This window comes from Lissotriton vulgaris, chromosome 7 (assembly GCF_964263255.1).
Source record: "Lissotriton vulgaris chromosome 7, aLisVul1.2, whole genome shotgun sequence".
NCBI classification, from domain to species: Eukaryota; Metazoa; Chordata; class Amphibia; order Caudata; family Salamandridae; genus Lissotriton; species Lissotriton vulgaris.
Window position 1 is genome coordinate 842525554 of NC_141695.1, and position 18105 is coordinate 842543658.

The 18105-nt window shown below is 46.7% G+C and overlaps 1 protein-coding gene across 1 annotated transcript in view; it reads right to left on the minus strand.

Moving 5' to 3' along the window:
- The window catches only part of CCDC57 (coiled-coil domain containing 57), an 817765-nt gene that overhangs the window by 320541 nt on the left and 479119 nt on the right, over positions 1 to 18105 (minus strand). The window contains exon 12 of the mRNA XM_086931199.1: positions 3875 to 4057. Within this exon, the coding sequence (XP_086787325.1) occupies positions 3875 to 4057 (183 nt within the window). The remainder of the gene's footprint in view (positions 1 to 3874; positions 4058 to 18105) is intronic.

Consider the following 18105-nt stretch of genomic DNA (forward strand, 5'->3'; position numbering starts at 1 on the left):
CGGCGCAGGGGTCCCTCAGTAACTCCACCTCAGGACTAAAGGTTAAGAGAGAAGAAAGGTCACTCCAGGGGTTGGAACGGGCCTGTCCTTCCTTGAACATTACACAGGCCACTCCCTTGCACTGTCAAGGGCTGAATGCCCCTAAACGTAGGCTTCTTGGCTCCTTTCTGTGCAAGTGCAGTTCTAGTGCACTTGTGAGATTATGCATTTGTGTCTGGTGGACATTTAAAATGTAATGAACAACTTTTTTTATTCAGGGAACTTGTGAAAGGAAGCCGAAATATGTTTTTAAATGAGAGCAACAAGTCTGAAAAGTGTGCTATCTACAGTGCTTTGAGACCACAAAACTGATCCAAGAAGTTTTACATATATAGCTACTAATTTGATTTCTGTTGATATTTCTATTAATACTTGCAATGATTACTCCCTTCCTCCTGATCATTACATATGCCAAAATTTGGGGTGTGGGCAACAGTAGGTTCTCCTTCTTCCAGGGTCACTGTTTTCCATAATAACGTCCGTTATCACCCATCTGGAAAGAAGTAGCTGTAGCATACAGTGCACTGCAAATGTCTGCATCATTAATACATTATCAGGCAATTATGAGAACGAACAACATAGAGGAAATATCTTATTTGAACAGGCTAAGTGAAACAGGATCACAGGCACTGCACACCAAATAATGCCAGATTGGCTCCAGGGCAGAATCTCACTTTTGACAGAGGGCAATGGGCAACACAAGAGCAAACCCACTGATCCGGCTATTTACATTCTCACATCATTTTTGTTAGGCCCCTGAAATTTTCAGCATATTTTGCAGACAATTTGATCTGGCGCTGACAGATATATTTAGAGATTAATCCAAATGTGTACATGTCATGTTAATGTTTATGTTCCAAGAGGTAGGAGACTGATAAGCAGATACCCTACTGTCTCCATGGTCAGAACGTATTTGCCTTTCGCATTAACTCACAGGTTGCTGGTTTTGATCTGAAGACAGCAAGCAAGGGTGCTTGTGGTGGTGCTGCATGGGGTGCATCAGCTGGTTGTGGGCTCGGACAGAAGGCTTCCAGTGGCTCTCTATTCTCTGCAGAACCGATCGCTCCAAACCACTACAGCCAACATCTGAGGTAAGAGGTCAGGGCTGTAACCGCATGGTACATCTAGTGCATAGATGGTCAGGTCCAAGGATCTAACTAGTTTATTTCTTCAATTTCTCTACAATGAATCAATTAGGGGCTGCTGGGAGCCTACGAGTTCAAAAGAAAGAAATATGGGAATTTGGAAAAATTTAGCAAACTATGCCACATTCAGAACCAGAGAAAAATAACATCTTAACTGCAAATTGCTTACAGTACCAACATGTGAACAAGTGATTTAGGGAGGTGCAGAAGTATTTACCAATCCATCATATCTCTGATGGTATGAAACACTCTAAAAACGGTAAAATAACAAACACACAATTCATCTTCAACAAGCAGTTAGACCAGTGGCTTGGTTCTGGCTTCTCTCGGAGAACATCCATTCAAACCCCTCTTGGGTGTTTCCCACCCGTAACTTACGTTCCATGGTGGTAATAGCTTCAGTATGATGCATTGACTGCTGGGGGCACTAGCTTGCAGACCTCCCTATCTCATGGTAATCCTTGAATGATTAGTAATTTGGTCGGGTCCTGAATTTCTTTATAACCTAATCCTTGCTTTCCATCGAGAATAGGAGACTTCACTGATTTTACATCAGAAGAGGAGGGAAGGCTGGATGTAAGTAAAGAGGAATGGAATGATTTTGAAACTTCGGCAGACTAGGTCAGTGGAAAGATCTGTCTGTAAATGTTGTAACAGCACTGCTGGGGTGAATGACATCCTCCTCCCCTTGAGTAGGTGAGTAAAGACTGTCTTTGGAAGTGCCAATGACAAGATGGCATTGTTCATTCTGAGGCCTGCGCGAGAGAGGACTTGGACTATGGCTGCTTTTGGGTCAGAGGCATCTCGGGGATATTTGCAGCCCCACTGCATGGCAGCTTTTTCTACTTTAGCTTCACATTACTATCTAAATGTAGGTGAAAAGCAGACTTTAGATTTTGACTCAAGTGTACCGGCTTAATTTGTTAAAATGTGTCCCTATTCATTAAAAACAGATGTTTCAATTTCAATATGCACCTTGGTGGTCTAATGAGGTAAGTTTGACTTCTTGGGATCAAGAGAAAGGCATACCAAAATGATGTATTGTGAGGTATATGGGCTGGGGTGAGAAAGAGGAATAAAGGGTAATATTTGGAATATTTAACAGTAATTTGAATACTTGATTTCGGCTTCCTTATAGCAGCTTAATCACTGCCACGGTTTGTGGAGATGACCTGGGTCTTTGACTAGAGAAGTAATGCAAGAGGCACAATCTCTGTCTTACAGAACTCTATGTTATTGTTGAGGAGGAGGCATGAGAACATATGGAATATGGCTTTGTAGGGTTTCAGGGTAACAGAGTGCCTGAGCGTGATAGAAATACCACAGGCTGTATCTGAGCATTGAAAATTACCAGCAATGACTTGTATGAACGGAAGCACTTTATTGATCCCTAAAGCTGCCCATAGAATTAAAGCGCACATAGCTTTGTGCAGCATCAAGATTTATCACGTAGGCACTTTATTGATTTAGAGGCACCTTAATAATCCGATACTGATTACAATGTTCATTGTTTAATTCTTATAAAAAGTGATTTTAATAATGTAGTTCAGCGTGGTGAATTAAGTACGGAGGCAGCTCCGAGATGTAGCGCTTAGGCACCTTAATAATCCAATACTGATTACAATGTTCATCGTTTAATTCTTATAAAAAGTGGTTTTAATAATGTAGTTCAGTATGGTGAATTAACCACAGAGGCACTTTATTGACCTGGATCCAAAACAGGGGAATAATGAAATGATGATATGTATGCACGGAGGTATTTTATCGGCCATCTAAATGTCCTCTGAATCCATGGTGATTATTGACAACTGATATGCTATTTTTAGGATGTGTTTATGTGGTAGCAATGTTTTAGTACAGCATGATATCCCTAAATCATCACGATATTTGTAGCATATTTCTTGAGATTGATTACATTTTAGTGGGCTCTTTTCTTATATATTTTTTTAACTTATCTACTACTGAGCATATGGTTTTCCATGTTCTAACGATTTAATGATTTTTGTTAATCAGACAAAGTTTTATTATTTATTTATTTACACAGGGCTATATCTGAACATTGAAAATTACCAGTAAGTAATCTCAGGATTTATCTCGCTGATTTTAATTTGCTTTAGATCATTTTTATTTCACACAACACTAACTGAAATGCCTCCAAGCACATAAAAGAAAATTACAGCTAACATCACTATCTGCCCGGTTATCAACAACAGTGGTGGAGAATCATTAAAGAGAAAGGTCTTTATATTATGTAAGAACAAAGGGAGCGCTCCTGGGCAACACATTTACCATCACTTCTTACTTTGAATCAAGATTTGGGAACCATCAAGAGATCTTGCTACAGTTGCCCTCAGGTACTGACTTAGTAGATCTAGTTGGTTTTCTAACACAGATTGTCGGGGCCGTGCAGTTCATTTCGTTTTCTACTGAGTGTTTAGCATTTCTGGCTAAGGTGGTAATGTTGTTATTAACGCAATGTTGATTGATTTCGGATTTGTGCTTTTCTGTGCTTGAATTGTGTGACTAAACACACATGGAATATAGCAGAAGTATTTATCGTTTTCCTACTGCTAAATGTCTATGCACTTTCTATTAGTTTGATGGTCATGTGTTGCCAACTCACCTTTTAGTTATCATATTCTAAGGGTACGGTGTTTTTTTAATTCTCCTTTACCACTCTGCACACATACCTATGGTCTCATTCAAGGCCTGCACGTGGCTCTGGATGTAAGCGTTCTCAGCTGAAACTTTTGGCACAGGCGTCACCGGGGGTGATTTTCTTGGAGCTCTGGACAATTCTTCAATGTGTTCCTCTGCAATCCTACATTTCTGCTTCAAACTTCGTACTTCGTCCTCCAGAGATACGACATAACCTAAAGGGAACATATTTTTAATTGTAATCAAAGAACAAATGATAACAATACTGGCCTAGAGCGTGGCTATGATTTCAGAGAGGATCAGGACATGACCTCAGAGAGGGCCCTGAACCTGGAGCTGTGCGCTGCATCTGATAGGCTGCCCCGGGACACCAAAGGTGGCCACCTACGAGGGCGGCCACCCCTAGTGCCATAGGATGGCACGGACCCTGAGCGGTCTAGTGGTTGGGGGGACCAGTGGTCCCCTGGTGATGTCACTTCCTGGCATGGGGGGATGGGTTGAAGGGCTATATAGCCCAGGGTGCGAGGGTCAAGCGCCCTCTTTGTTCCTGCTTCTGCTCGCGTGACCCTCTCCCACCCCTGCCCGGACCCCGAGCGGGTGACTGCCCGTTGCGGTTTTTCGCATAAGGTGAGGAGGGACGTTGTGGGTTTGTTGCAGGGTTAAGGGTGGTAGGTTTTTCAAAGAGGGGTGTGGGGGTTCCGTTCTGCGGGGCCGGGGGGGGGCTCACATGTCCGTGTGTCGCCCTGCTGCGCTGCGTTGCTGCTCATGTTGCGGTGGGGGGGAGGGACTGGTGCGCTGAGGGAGGCGAGGTAGGCTGCTGGTTCAGCTGTAATTTTGTTTTCAGTGTGGGGTGAAGGGGCCGGGGATTCCTGGGGGCCCTGCGAGTTTGGCGAGCGGCGGGAGCCCCCCCCCCCCCTCTCCCTTGGTTCGGTTCCATTCTTCCCCATCTCGTGTGCGACCCTTTTTTTTTTTTTTCTCACACAACCTCCCAATGTTTCGATCGGGCATTTCTTCTGGGGCATGTTTAACCCCGGACGCACTCCACAATGCTACAAAGCTACCGGGGGTCGCGCCCACGGTCCCTTCGCCTGCCACTCCTGCAAGTTCGCCTGCATCAAGACCCACACCAAATCCACGCCCTCCAAACACAACTCCGACTTGAACCACCTGAAGTGCATCCTGCTGAACACCCGCTCAGTCCACAGACACGCCACTGAACTCTGGAACCTACTCGACAATGCTTCACCGGACATCGCCTTCCTTACAGAAACCTGGATGAATGCATCATCAGCACCCTACATCACCATAGCCATCCTGGACGCTTACAAGATTATCCGAAAAGACCGCACCAACCAAACAGAAGGAGGCATCGCCATCGTCCACAAGAACACCATCAGAATCACGACCAGCTCCGACGATAACCTCGCTACCGCCGAACACCTTCACTTCCAGATCCACACCGACCCCAGGACCACACTTAAAGGCACCCTCCTCTACAGACCACCAGGAACCCGTAAACAATTCAGCGAAGACATCACTGACTTCATAAGCCCACATGCCCTCGCCTCCGAGAACTACATTCTACTAGGAGACCTCAACTTCCACCTGGAAAACATAAACGACAGCAATACCACCACCCTTCTGGACAACCTGGCCAATCTCGGACTCAAACAACTTGTTGACTCCCCCACCCATGTAGCCGGACATACGCTCGACCCAATCTTCACCTCCAGCAAACACATTTCCTTCGATCGCACCACAGCTCTCCATTGGACAGACCACAGTTGTGTTCACTTCAGCTACAAAACCACCTCGACCCCCCCACAACCTATTCCTCGAAGAAACTGGAACAAAATCGCCACCAACCAACTCCTCACATCGCTCAACCAAAACCCTCCCACCCTCTCATCGGACCCAAACCAAGCAGCCACCAAACTCAAACAATGGATCACTCACAGCGCTGACGAATTAGCACCCTTGAAAAACCACCAGATCAAATCAGGTAACAAAAAGGCCCCCTGGTTCAACGATGACCTTAAGAATTCCAAGAAGCTATGCCGTACTCTAGAGAAAACATGGAGAAAAAACCCAACCACCGACAACATGACCACCTTCAAAGCAGCCACCCGCAAACACCACCAACTGATTCGATCCACCAAGAAATCAGCATTCAAGGATCGACTCGACAACAATGCCCATAACAGCAAGGAACTCTTCAACATCGTCAAAGAATTCACCAACCCCACCGCAGCCTCAAACGACATTACTCCCTCCCAAGACCTCTGCGATTCGTTATCCTCCTTCTTCTACAACAAAATTGCCGACATACATAACAGCTTCTAGAACATTTCCAACGAACAACCCTCCCCACCCCCCTCCGAACCTACACCGCCCGCTAACAACTTCAGCGCCTGGAACCCAATCCCCACAGAAGACACCATCCGCCTAATGAACTCCATCCATTCTGGCTCGCCAACCGACCCATGTCCCCACCACATCTTCAACAAAGCAGACTCCATCATCGCACCCCATCTCCGTGATGTCATCAACTGCTCCTTCAACTCTGCTACCTTCCCAGAAAGCTGGAAACACGCCGAACTCAGCGCCCTCCTGAAGAAACCCACACAGACCCCACTGAACTCAAGAACTACTGCCCCATATCCCTCCTCCCATTCCCTGCCAAAGTCATTAAGAAAGCCGTCAATAGCCAGCTCGCCACCTTCCTTGAATCCAACAACTCCCTCGATCCCTCTCAGTCCGGATTTCGAGCCAAACACAGCACTGAAACCGCCCTCATTGCAGCGACAGACGACATCCGAACATTACTGGACAACGGAGAAACAGTGGCCCTCATTCTACTCGACCTCTCCGCCGCTTTTGACACAGTCTGTCACAGCACACAACGCCTCAACAACATCGGCATACAAGGAAAAGCCTTGGACTGGATCATCTCGTTCCTCGCTGGGAGAACTCAGAGAGTCCGACTTCCCCCATTCAAATTAGAGGCCACCGAAGTCATCTGCGGCGTACCACAAGGATCATCACTCAGTCCCACCCTCTTCAACGTTTACATGAGTCCACTCGCACCCATCGTGCGTCAACACAACCTTAACATCATCTCCTACGCGGACGACACCCAGTTGATCCTTTCCCTCACCAAAGACCCTAACACCCCAAAACCAATCTCCACGAAGGCATGAAAGAAGTAGCCGAATGGTTGAAAAACAGCCGCCTAAAACTTAACTCAGACAAAACGGAGGTGCTCATCCTAGGATCATCCCCCTCTGCCTGGGACAACTCATGGTGGCCTTCGGCTCTGGGTGTCGTAATTTGACGGTGATCGGGTTAGCGTTAAGCTTTGCTACACGTATTTCCCCTTAACTTGACTATGGTGTTCAGGAGCCATTTTGAACACACCGGCGGCCATTTTATATGAATGCGTCGCCTCGTGGCCAGCATACCTTTTGTCCTTTCTCTGTACCACTGACCACTTGAATTTGCCCAGCAACAGGCTATTTTTAGTGTTGGTCAAGCACGCACATGCGCAGTTAAACCCTCTGTACTAGTGGACAGTCATCACTTAGGAATGTCCCTCCAAACTGACCAGTGGTGTTGTAACTCCTCCCATGAGTTGGCTGTGTTCCAAAAATGACCCTATATGTACCTAAACTGAGCAAATGTGTTCCGCCTACTCTTTTTATTACTGTAAAACTGTATAAAAGATGTCTCGCATCGATGTTCGGTATGATACTTCTTGCATTACCGAAGGGTGCTGTAGGAATGTACCACCACCCCATGGGGTCTTAATAAACTTGTCTTTTGTATTTTTCAGTTTCCGTGCCAACGTCTATTATATGGTGTAGCGGGTTTTGCGGAATATGTAGGCCTGGAGAACCCAATACCACATGGGCACAGCACCCACACCCACAGACCACGCACGTAACCTCGGCTTCATCCTAGACTCCTCACTCTCGATGACCAGACAAGTCAACGTAGTCTCATCCTCCTGCTTCAACGTACTTCGTATGCTCAAAAAAATCTTCTGTTGGATCCCACCGGAGACAATAAAGACTGTCACCCACGCACTGGTCACGAGTCGACTGGACTATGGAAACACACTATACGCTGGAATCACAGCCAAATTACAGAAAAGGCTCCAACGCATCAGCGAGACTCATTTTGGACATCCCTTGCCAAGATCACATTACCGGCCACCTAAAATACCTCCACTGGCTTCCCGTCAACAAGAGAATAACGTTCCGTCTCCTCACCCACGCACACAAAGCCCTTTACAAACTAGGACCCGAATGCCTCAACACTCGACTGTCCTTCTACACACCCACCCGCCAACTAAGATCCTCCAATCAAGCCCTCGCCTCAGTTCCGCGTATCCAAAGATCCACCATGGGAGGTAGATCCTTCTCCTACTTGGCGGCCAAGACCTGGAACTCACTCCCCACTCACCTCCGCCTTACACAGAACCACATCTCCTTCAGAAAAGAACTTAAAACCTGGCTATTCGATAAATAATGACCCCCACCACCCCCCAAGCGCCTTGAGACCCTCTGGGTGAGTAGTGCGCTATATAAATTCCTGAACTTGAACTTGAACTCTTCTTCCTGGGGCAGTCGACGGGTTGCGGGGGTTGCCTGGCTTGGCCCCCTTGCTACCTCCCTCGGACCCCGTGCCGGGAGGGAAGGGGCGGAGTCTGCAGTCGGGGCCGAAGGAATGTGTTCCCTCCTGCCTTGTGCTCGCTCTTGGCTCCGGCCCCGGGGGCCTCGCTGGTCCCTGTCCTCGTGGTTGGGGCCCACGTAGGACTTTCTTGGGTGAATATATATTGCCGGAAGCCTGTCTTTCCTTCGCGCGTGCTCACCCCCCCCCCCCCCCCAACGTTACCGCGCTGTGGGGAAGGGATTCTTTTGCCCTATCGCGATCCTGATGGACAGGTGGGTTCCCCTTGAGCAATTTTGCTGTTATGCATTTTATTAGCGCGATGTCGACACGTAGGCGTCGGTGCGCTTAGGAGCAATACTTTTACACATGGATCACTTTACTGTTCTCGGAGGCAGGCTTTACGTATCTTGCTATGTATTATTAAGGGGATCGGCGACTTTGGTGCAGATGTTGGACTTTATATTTCCGGTACAACGTGGATGCGGGGGAGGGGGTGGGGTGTGGGGGGCATTTGACGCTTTTGTTTGTGTCTCACTGCAGGACAGCTGGATCAGAAGGCACACGCCAGGTAGCGCGATTATCACCGCTGGCCTTCCGGGTCGCGCTGGGCCGCTGGTCGAATAGCGCGCATGCATGTGAAGAGCGCGCTCTCCTACCCCGCCCTTCTCCTCACGGGCGACTTTGTTCTTTGCGTGGGGGGTTGAGGGGGAGGTGGTGGGCTTGGGGAATTTTATGTGTTGTTTTTGTCTTTCAGCAGGAGAGCAGCAAAGTGAAGGTCGACAACATGGAGTGAACGGGGCAGTGTGGGGTGGTGGGGGGGCGGGTAAAAGGTATTGATGGCTTTCAATTTCTATTACTACAGGTCTTCATCAAGATGAGTGTAGGATCACACATCACGACGGAAAGCGCAGGGTAATTTGGTTTGTCCCACTGTGGTCAGTGGGCCGGCTTTAATGGATACAGTGCTGCAGGATTCCTCCCCAGGAAGTTATTTTGTCATTTGAAAATGTTGTCATATTTATTCTTACTTTGGCTTGTACAGTCTGTACCTGCTGCGCTTGAGATTGTGTGCCTTCTGTCTGTGTTGCTTCAACTCTATGGCCTGCTAATTTTGCTTGTTCTTTTCCTGTAACAGTTATCTCAGGCAACTTATCTGGTTATATAGGGCTATGCTCTGACACTTTTGGGTATATTCGTGATCAACCGAAGTACTCTAAATAATAATTAACAATAATGAAATTTGGAATTCTCTGGTACTACCTCAATTAGTAGTACATATTTAGTGGCTATATTATGGATAGCTAAGGCGGTACCCCCACGGCTTAGATCAGGTAGCCTAGGTGGCTACCCAAGGATGAGGTATTGATGGGTGAATTGGTCTTACTTTATTCCTCCACTGCGACGTGGCTAGATGGAGGTAAGAGTCAGGTTTTGGGTCTGGAGTAAATTAGGGAGCATAACTAAAGGTTGAGTTGATGCAAACATCCTTGCTCCTGTTGAGTTTGTAATTTACAGCCATAGTTACGCATGTTGAGCTAATTTTCAACCTAAGGTCAACACTTTCCCATCCCAGGGAGCTCTCTTTCCAGCTTTCTAGATGGAGGTAAGAGAGTCGTGTTTTAGAACTGGAGTAAATCAGGAAGCATAACTAAAGGTTGAATTGATGTACATCTTTGCTCCTGTCGAGTTGAGGATTGAGAAGTAACATTACAGGAGTTACCAAACTACATCACAAGGGGATAAAGTTACTGGGGTACTGGTAACTAGTGCTGAAAGTACAAGTAGAGGTAAATTACAGCGACACATGACAGACAGTCAAAACACATGAACGAACGCTATGTAGGTGAAGGTGGCACTTGTGCAAGTAGCGGAAGCTAACACATCGTCAAAGGTGGCATACAGTGTGTTACAGGAGTAATGTAATATGGGCATGTCACACACGTGTACCACGCACAGGTAGTAAGAGTATACTGCAATAAGTGACAGACTTTCAACAGCATGAACTCACTGGGCAGACACCTCCATAGTCAAAGTGAAATTCATTGTCATTAAGGAAAGGTCTGCATACAGAGATTGGAGAGGGCATGAAGTAAAGTTAGACGTGTCTTCATAGGAGGATAACTTTGACATCAGTCTGGAAGGCCCGTGAGGAGGATGTGTTTCTGGGAAGAATTGTAAGGGGATGAGTAGGCTGTGGGGTTTTAGGTTTAAACCTATAATAACTGATAAAACCCCACTGAAAGAAAAATAGCCCTCACTGGTGAAAACATATAAACACTGAAAAAACACCTGAACAACCACAAACTAAATGCCATTCAAAGAAAGGAAAAAGAGAGTGAAAGAGTAATTTTTTTCTGCCTGAAGAGGTCAATACAATGTAACTTTGTTATACAAGCTAGCAGTAACATTATTCTGCTTGAGTTTTGTTCTTTAGAGATGCCACTAAAATATTGTTTCTTCTTCCTTTTACTTTTTCAGTTTTGTGGCCTTTGGTCTAAAGATGCAGGGTTTAGTTTTATGTTTTAGGTCTAGTTTAATTATTTTATAAACTAATCAGGAAATATCAAACTCATATTTGATATTTTGGCTGCATTTGATTCTTTCACTGATAGGAAAGATTTTTATGAAACCAGCCATTTTACCTAATATGTGTCATCACATTTACCCACAGAGAATGGGTAAAAACCCTTAATACATCAGGCCATAGTTTCTAGTGGGTCAGTATTCATAGTAGGTGAGTTGCCAACACCTCAGGCTTTAAACATTCAATGCAAGGTATAGTGACAAGTAAATATATCACCATGCATCTGGAATAGTGGTGAAAACATGACACCAGACTTTTGGAAAACATGGAACGCAGTCTAACTTGTAATGCTCTACAAAAAAGGTTCTTTCCAAGTTCAACAAAGATTGGAGTGATATTGTTTGTATTTGCAGTCATTCAGCTACGTATATAAAAAAGTTGTATGATGACCTGTCGAAATTGATAACCGAGCTGAAGTGATTCCCTGTAGGAGATCCTTGCCACTTGTTATATGGTATGCTGAAAGCATCTTTACAATCTTCAGAGTTAATGAGGGATGCTATTGACTTTTTAGATCATTCTGGTGCACTGTTTTGTTATGCACAGGAACTAAAATGCTAATATTTATAATTCTGTGCTTTATGTGGCATCAAAGAAAGAGTCATCCCAACTGTGTCCCTTAGCTGATGGTTCTCAGCCCTAGGGGCTATGAATGCTGAGAGGGCCTTTTCACAGAAGTTTACATGGGAAGGAAAGAGCAAGCGCACATGACCCCAAGACTCACTGAAGAAGTATTGTATGGTGTTCTACAATAAGATTAATTTGCAAAAATCTGTTTGGACCTCATATACACTATAAGTACACTGTCTGTATACCATGTTTTTCAGTGCAGAAAGCCAGCAATAATAAAAGCAGAACGTTCCATAAACACCGGAAAAACACTTTTTCTGTTGTTTTTAGTGGCGCGAAAATGAGTAACCACTGATAACAACTGTTTTTTAAGATATTGAAAACACTGAAAAAACCCCACCAGAATTTACCAAAAATAGAAACTGAAAACAGGAAAGCCTAGGGATGAGTTAAGAAGTTACTCTATATCACACACAGCCATGCAATGTATAGCTTAATTTTGAATTAGATCTGTTAATATCTGATGGTTAGTATCATCATTGATCAGTTTAAGAGTGTATTATGGGTGGTGTCTGAAATGTGCCTTCATCCATCATTTCTGGTATGTTGTGCTGAGGCGATGGTAATATTGCTATCAAAAGTTAACCCTGAACAGCGTGGGACCACAAGGATGTATTTGCTTTGCATATGGTCATTAGTGCATGAACTCTTTACATCTTGAAGCCGAACTCGTGGGGAGCATAAATAGATTTATCCCATCAGGAAAGCATTAAATGACGGATCTATGATTCAAGTGTAGAGGCTCGTCGCCGATTAGGCTGTTTATTATTACAGAGGTGATAGGAACCTGGTTTGCAGGTCTCTGCAGCTCCATGCTCCTGGCGTTGGTTATCACAGCCTTTGCAGGATGGGTCAGAACATGTAACAGGGGGACAAAACTGACACTACCATAGGTGATCTCCGTATTAAGCAAACGCGAAGTTACGCAAAGCAATGTGACAACATGAGAGGACAGTAGAAGAGGTCCAATCTGGGCACTACAGGAAGAGAATGGGTCATGTGTGCTGATTTATATGGCTTAAATAGTACGAGTGAGGTACATTAGTACATTCTTGGCAGACAGTCAAACGTAAGAACAAACGTTATGAGGCATTGGTGCAACACGTGCTAGCGCCGGAACAAAACAGACTAAAAAAGGTAGCAAGATGTGTGTTACCAGAGATTGGTGACGGGTGCATGCGACAATAGAGGACCACTCTAGGCTAGAGGCCTATACGGCCATAATGGGCACATTCTCAAGGCTTCATCACTTGGAAGACACCTCCAGAGTCAAGGAGAAAATTATTTCGTTACTGAAAGGTCTCCCTTCAAATATAGAGATAACAACTTTAATTTTGGAAGTGCGCAGGTAATGCGGACAAATTAGTGCTTGTAACTTTCTACTGGCCTGGGTAGCGTGTGAGGCATTGAGGGCCATGTCTCATTTCTGAGAATGCGGATTGTGGATCGGGGGGGTGTGTGCTTTTGATGAATGTTGTCTGTCTCAAATGCAGGAACCGTGCAGGAGAACATCCCTACCCACATGGGGGCCACATGAATTATCAACAGGTATAAGGATCATAGCACACTGGGGCAGTGCGCTAGGGTCTAGGACTTGTTGATGTACCACATCGCGGTCGTGTTGTCCGTAAGGACCTGAACCGACCGACAGCGAAGGGAAGGGAGGAAGGCCTTGAGCGCCAGACGAATCGCCCGCAACTCTAGAAGGTTGATGTGGAGCAACCTTTCGTCTGGAGACCAAAGACCCTTGACCTCCAGATCCCCCAGATGAGCACCCCACCCTAGAGTGGATGCATCCGTTATTACCGTGGCCACCGATGGAGGAAGTTGAAAAGGCTTTCCTTGCGACAGATTGCCTTCCACGCTCCACCAAGACAGATCCGCTGCAGCTTCTCTGGAGATTCTCACTGGCTCCCTGAGATCTCCGTTGTGTTGATACCACTGCCTGCGGAGGCACCACTGGAGCGCCCTAATGCGCCAGCGTGCATGGTTGACCAATAGAATGCAAGAAGCCATCAGACCGAGCAGACGAAGGACCTTCAGGACTGGAACAACCGCTCCATTGAAGAACAAAGGAATCATTTCCTGTATGTCGCGAATCCTTTGAGGAGGAGGGAATGCACGACATACAGTAGTGTCTAGTACCGCACCTATGAACAGGTTGCGCTGGGAGGGCACCAGGTGAGACTTGGGTACATTTATCGAAAACCCCAACCTGTGCAACAACTGAGTTGTCACTTGCAGATGATGGAGCACCTTCTCCGGCGACTCCGCTTTGATCAGCCAGTCGTCCAGATACGGGAATACAGGTATCCCTGACCTTCTGAGATGTGCTGCCACCACAGCCATCACCTTAGTAAAGACTCGAGGCGCAGTAGTAAGACCAAAAGGAAGGACCGCAAACTGGTAGTGTTGCGACCCAACCGTGAAACGGAGATACTTTCTGTGCGACTTCAGGATTGGGATATGAAAATACGCATCCTGCAAGTCGAGCGACACCATCCAGTCTTCTTCCAGCAGCGCTTGAAGAACCTGAGCAAGGGTGAGCATCTTGAACTTCTCCTGTTTCAGGTAAAGGTTCAAGATCCTGAGATCCAGAATCGGCCGAAGCCTGCCATCCTTCTTGGGGATCAGGAAATACCGGGAGTAGCATCCCTGACCCCTCTCCTGCTCCGGAACCACCTCTATCGCACCTTTTCGAAACAGTGCCAGGACTTCTTCCTGCAGGAGAAGCAGGTGGTCCTCCGAACAATAACCCTGGCAAGGAGGATAATTTGGGGGAAACTCCCGAAATGGAAGCGCATACCCATTCTCTACAAGATTGAGAACCCAAAGATCCGATGTTATCAATTCCCAATCTTGAAGAAAATGGGTAAGCCGGACCCCCACTGGGCCCACATGAACCGGAATGGAGGATGTAGTGCTGCTTTGCTGCGGAGGCTGGGGGCTGGGAAGGGGAAGAGGAGAAGGGGGAGGAAGTGTTACGGCCCGAGCCCGGGACCTCTGCTTGCCTCTATAAGATCTATACAATGTGTTTTGCTGCTGCTGCGGCTGCTGCTGGGTTGACTTATAGGCTCGAAAAGAAGATCTGCCAAATCCTCTTGTACGTCTACCAAAAGTGCCCCTGGACTGAAGGCCCAACGACTTCGCAGTCGCCCTGCTGTCTTTAAAGCGTTCCAAGGCAGTGTCTGCTTTTTTCCCAAACAATCCAGACCCGTCAAACTCACTTGACTTCAGCCATGCAGCTCTTCTTGTGGCTACGCTTTGAATAACCTGCCTTGCTGCAGCTTGAGTATCAGAGATTACCTCCTGGAAGTCTTTCCTACTCTCCTCAGGCACTTAGGACACCAACTGCTTCACAGTGTCCATAAGAGCGTGGATATAACGCCCCATCAAGCAGGTAGCATTCGTGGATTTCAAAGCCATACTGATAGAAGAGAAAACCTTCTTAGCAGCCTGATCCTGCTTTCTCGACTCTTTTTCCGCTGGGACCTGCGGAAATGCACCCGTAGATCTTTTGGAACATGCAGCCTGCACCACCAAACTCTCTGGTAGAGGATGAGAGGATAAAAACTCCGGGTCTTCAGGAGCTGTCCTATATCTCCTAGCTACTGCCCTAGACACAGCAGGAGCCGATACAGGTTTTTTCCAAATCTCCAAAATTGGATCCTTTAAGGCATCATTAAAGGGCAACAATGGTTCAGACACTGAAGAAGGTGAATGAAGGACCTCCGTGAGCAGATTAGATTTAAATTCTGCAGTTGGTAGAGCAATGTTCAACAAGCCTGCAGCCTTCTTTATCACTACATGATAAGGCGTCACATCCCTTGAGGGTTCATCAGAAACTGAAGCAAGGTCCCAATCAGGTGACAGTTCCAGGCCACTAGCAACAGAAAGGTCCTCAAAAGGATCCTCAGAATCCTGTAGTTCGCCTTCCTCACGATATATTTCCTCCTCCATCAACCTCTGGGCCTCACGCCTTGATCTTTGCTTCACATTCGAACCCGACGTCGGACGAAGAAGAGATCCACGACGTCGATCAGGGTTCGGCTTCAAAGTTGATGGGACTGGCGTTGACGGAATCGGCGTCGAAGGCTTCGGAGTTGAAGGCCTCGCAGGATTCGGATAATGCCAATGCGGCGTCGTAGCCGGCATAAAGGGCGCAGGTGCATAGGATTGAGGAACACCCAGACCATATACCATCGGACCCATGGGACCAGAAGGAGCACCAGAGGGATACATAGCCCTTGAATAAATTCCGAACATCGCATTCAGAAAATGCGAAGGATACTGACCTTGACCTGGGAAGCCTGGATACGAACCCCCAGGCTGATCTCAAGGGCGCGGAGTCGAAGCGGCATCGACCTCCTCTTCAGGCTGGTGCACCGGAGTCGACAGACCTTCGGGCAACGGAGCCTCTCCCTCTCCAACCACCTCCTCCTCACCTTCATCCTCCTGACCTGAAGGATGGGATGGGTCCGGAGATGGAACAGCTTTCTGCTTCGGCGAACTCGGTGAATTCGCATGCGACGACTCAGCCTCGGCATCCTGTTCCTCCGAAGCCAAAGAAACTACCACCTTCTCGACCAGCTTCACCTGCGACTTCGGCTTGGAACCCGACTCCTTCCTCGATTGATGTCGGGATTCATGGGTTCTCTTTATGCTTCTTCCTCGAAGACCTTGAAGCATGGGCTGAGGACGAATCCGATCGCGACCTCGAGCGAGATCTTGACTTCGAGCGTCGAGTCCGCGATCTTGATTTCTTATTTTCTTTTCCTTCTTTAAACTGGGCAACCAGAAGTTTTGCTTCCCTTTCCCGGAGGGCCTTTGGTGTCATCTTCCTGCAGGATTGGCAGTCCTCGACGTCGTGGTCGGAGCTCAGAGACCACAAACAGCATTCATGCGGATCTGTAATGGACATCACCTTATTACATTCTCCGCAGGCCTTAAACCCGGTCTTCTTCGAAGACATGTCGAAAGAAAGTGAAGACAAAGAGACTAGAAACAAATAGCAAGTAACAAAGTTACAGCCAAGGCTACAGACGATCCCAGAAAACCGTTAGCGTCGACGACGCGGAAAAAAGGGAACTGATGTCATCACGCCGGAGTGGGCCTATTATAGGCGTCGGTGACGTCAGCAGAGTCGCGAGCGATGCCGTGCCTCTATGACGTCCGGGTCCACGTCGGCGCGATGCTACAAAAGAATTTCCGAATGTTGCTGACGCAGGGGGATATTCACAAGGTGAGGAATCCACACGGCAGATGTATCTATCAGAAAAAGCATACCAAGCCTCTGGCATCATCATATGAAACACTAAGTCAGCAGCCTGATGTGGATTTCTTGTCAGATGACACTGGAGATATCCTGGTTTCCAATGTGGAAGGAGTAAGGTCATTAGGAAGGTCCTGTGCTGAGAGTGTCACCATTCAGGTTTAGTGCAACTGGAGGTACATTGGTGAGCTACACTGGGGAATCTTGAGCAAAAACAAATATAAAATGAAGACCCCACATCATCGGGTTAACGCTGTGGAATAGGCAAGCTCCATCTCCCTGACACAACTCCAAAAAACACTACTCTGGAGGAACTGAGAGATACTCCGAAGGATCAAGTTCTTGGTCATTTTCTAAACATGAATGTTGATACTTCAGACTGAACTGGAACCAAAGGTTAAGGGAGAACTTGTGGACTCACAGAAGGCAAGTCAGGCATTTATATGGCAAGAACTAATTCGGTTGACAATGGTAATGAACCTACGACCCACAGCTGTGTTTGAGAAGGATGCAGACGTTTGTGTCGATTTTTGTGACGTGACAACTAGACAAAGTAAACCCTTTATTGGTGGTATAACAACTCAACCCTGAAGGAGATCAATATAGTCCCACACAGAGGGAAGTTGGCCCATAGCTACCAATCATCAGTAAGGGATTTTGGCCTTGGAACACTGATTGTTTTCAGAGTGCTCTAAGTTGCAGTCCTCACACAGGTGTTGATGGCTTGGCGATCTTAAGACTGGGTGCAAGAGCTAACATCCGAAAATGGAGTCAAGAGTCTCCTTCGATAATTGTCCCTTCCTTGACATGGATGTAATACCGTTCCTTGGCCCTTAGAATATATTCTGTACAACAGGACAAGACCTCAGAAGGTGACAATTTTATAGACAGGAGGCCTTTTTAGGATCAGCTACCAAGAACAGTCAAACACCCACTACACTGCGTGAAGCCCATCTGAATATCAATGCAAAGAAAGCAGGCAAAATGTTTTGTCCTATTTGTCTTTAGCCAACTGGAATTGAAAAATAATGAGAAAATACCTAATGCAGGGATCGGAAATTGCAAACGCGGCAGCACACCGGGCAAAAGAGGCAGCACACCGG